The sequence below is a fragment of the Carlito syrichta genome, unplaced genomic scaffold (genome assembly GCF_000164805.1).
Source record: "Carlito syrichta isolate Samal-C Ts95f unplaced genomic scaffold, Tarsius_syrichta-2.0.1 Scaffold85413, whole genome shotgun sequence".
In the NCBI taxonomy this organism is placed as follows: Eukaryota; Metazoa; Chordata; class Mammalia; order Primates; family Tarsiidae; genus Carlito; species Carlito syrichta.
The window spans coordinates 110459-113063 of NW_007029509.1; the positions used below are offsets into that span (position 1 = coordinate 110459).

General features: G+C 56.4%; 1 protein-coding gene across 1 annotated transcript in view; it reads left to right on the plus strand.

Moving 5' to 3' along the window:
* The first annotated feature begins 1329 nt into the window (after positions 1–1329).
* Positions 1330–2605, plus strand: part of GRWD1 (glutamate rich WD repeat containing 1) — a 6802-nt gene continuing 5526 nt past the window's right edge. Inside the window, exons 1-3 of the mRNA XM_008056847.2 lie at positions 1330–1678; positions 1868–1985; positions 2171–2333. Of these exons, the coding sequence (XP_008055038.1) occupies positions 1492–1678; positions 1868–1985; positions 2171–2333 (468 nt within the window). The 5' untranslated portion in view covers positions 1330–1491. The remainder of the gene's footprint in view (positions 1679–1867; positions 1986–2170; positions 2334–2605) is intronic.

A 2605-nucleotide genomic window follows, 5' to 3' on the forward strand; every position in this document is an offset into this window, starting at 1 on the left:
CCCCTCCTCCTTTTCCACCCTCGATCGCTCGTCCCTACTTTGACCTAGGACACGTGCCCAACGGAAGCCCCTCTTTCCCCTGCCCCGCGATGAACCCAACCTCCCTCAAGCCAAAACTTCCCACCCTGCCAGACCTCCCGACCGCCCCGGGTGCCACCAACCACACCCTCTCCAAATCCAACCCTTATCTGTGGCCCTTCAGTGACGACAGCAGACCCCCAACTGCCTCCTCTTCCCAGATCTCCAGCCGGGTCTGGGGCTGGGTTGTGGAGGGGAGGGTCTGGGAGTCCACACTTCGCCACCGACCTCCCTTCCCTCTCCCCTGTCCCACATTGCCGTGTTTGGAATAAACCATGTTTTTATGCCTCCTCGGTCCACGCCTGAGCCCCGAGTCTGTCTCTTAGCCTCCCTCAACTTCTCTGGAGGAAACAGAAACGGAGAAAAGTCCCGCATGGGGAAGAGGAGACAGGACGAGAACTAGAGACTCTCAAAGGGAGGTGGGGAGGCGAAGATCCAGAAAAGGGCAGCAGGGGAAAGACCCCGAAAAGAGAGAGATTTAAAGGGGGCCGGGGCAGAGACCCCAAGAGAGCGGTGAGAGATCTCGGATGCAAACCATGTTAGCATCAAACCTGCGGTCCCATTTCCCACGCCTATAGGCACCGAGGCTGGCTAGACTCTTAAGATCCTGTTCGTGCAAGCGACGAGCGTGTCTGACATATCCCAGCCAATCCACATTATCTTGAAGGTCGTTAATCTCACCAATGAGAATCTATTTCGAACATTTCATTATGCCAATTAGCCAAACCTCTGGTGCTGATGGGCGATAAAGAGAGCCGAGCACTTGTAATAGCGGCCTCCAGAGGGTGGACTTCTGATTAAGTGCTCGCTGACCAGGGTTGCCGTGTGAATGCCTGGTTAGGCAATCGACTGCCCCTAGAGGGTGGATTCAACCACTAACTCACACGTAACATCCAGCTCGTCTACACTAAAGCGTTTGGAAAGAAATTAAAGCCATCATAACAGGGAGAGGAGAAACCGGCTTTATGGGCCCTCAGGGAGCAGAAACCCAGTCTCCCAGTCAGTAAAAGCGCAAGTTTGCATATATGAGTAATTAATTAAGTGGGACGAAAGCCCTGGGAATTGAAGGTGGAAGATGGAGTCCGGGCCTGTAGCCCTCCCAGGGGACGGGGACAACAGGCCTCCTGGAGAACTACAACTCCCAGAAGCCCTTGCCACTGCCACGAGGAAGAGCGCCCGCAAGTCACGCGGAAGCTGTATTTTCTCCGTATCCGCTGGCGGCTTGTCTCGCTGGGCCATTGCCCAGCCGATGCCCTTACCTGAGTTCCCCTTCCTCTCCCTCCCCCACCGCCCTCCCTAATTATTGGGCCGGGAGGTTTTCAAGATAACCGCGCCGTGGGGCGGGCGCAATGGGTGCAACCGGGACCCGGAAGTGACGCGCTCACCTCGCGCCGGCGGCGAGAGGGTTCGAAGATGGCGGCGCGCAAGGGCCAGCGGCGCGTGTGTGAAACCGGGGAACCCATGGACGCCGAGTCCTGCGACACAGGTTCCAAGAGACCGGCCCAGGTGTATCTGCCCGGCCGGGGGCCGCCGCTACGCGAAGGGGAGGAGCTGGTCATGGACGAGGAGGCCTATGTGCTGTACCACCAAGCGCAGACTGGTAGGGCTGAGGGTCCGGACTCCTGGGTCTCGCGGTGGCTGATTCTGAGCCCTTAAGAGGCGCTCGGGAAGAGAAGGCTGGGGTCTAAGAGGGGTGATGTCGCGCAAGAGACGGTTGGTCCCTGAGGGAAGTAGGGGCCGAGATCTCTTTGTCCCAACCCAACTCGTAATCCCCTCTTTTCATCCCTAGGCGCCCCCTGTCTCAGCTTCGACATAGTCCGGGATCACTTGGGAGACAACCGGACAGAGCTTCCTCTTACGCTTTACCTGTGTGCCGGGACCCAGGCAGACAGTGCCCAGAAAAACAGGTGAGTGAGACCCGAGGCTATCTCAGGACCAGGAGTCCAAGTCCTCAGCTCCTTTTTCGGACCGACCGAGGCTTTAGGGCTTCCAGTTTCTGCTTTTCCCAGACCCAAGAATCTGAGTTTGCGGCCTTCCTTCTCCCTAAGGATCCTGGCATCCAGTGCCTAACTCACCCCACCTTTTCTCCCAGACTAATGATGCTTCGGATGCACAATCTGCATGGGACGAAGCCCCCATCCTCAGAGGGCAGTGATGAAGAGGAGGAAGAGGACGATGAAGAGGATGAAGAAGAGCGGAAGCCTCAGCTGGAGCTGGCCATGGTGCCCCACTATGGCGGCATCAACCGAGTTCGGGTAGGTATGCTCCCAGGAGCCTGCTCTGTGTTCTCTGGAGCACACCTCACCCATCCCCTATGTCCACAACTCTCCCAGCACCTCTTCCAGCTTTTAGAAAAGTACTTGTCACATTAATTACTTTTATATATTTTTGCTGTTATGATCACTGTCGTCACACGCTAAATACTGTTTTTATTTATTTATTTATTTATTTTTGAGTTGGAATCTCACTCCGTCGCCCAGACTAGAGTGCAGTGGCCGCTCCTGGCCACCGCAGCCTTGACCTGCTG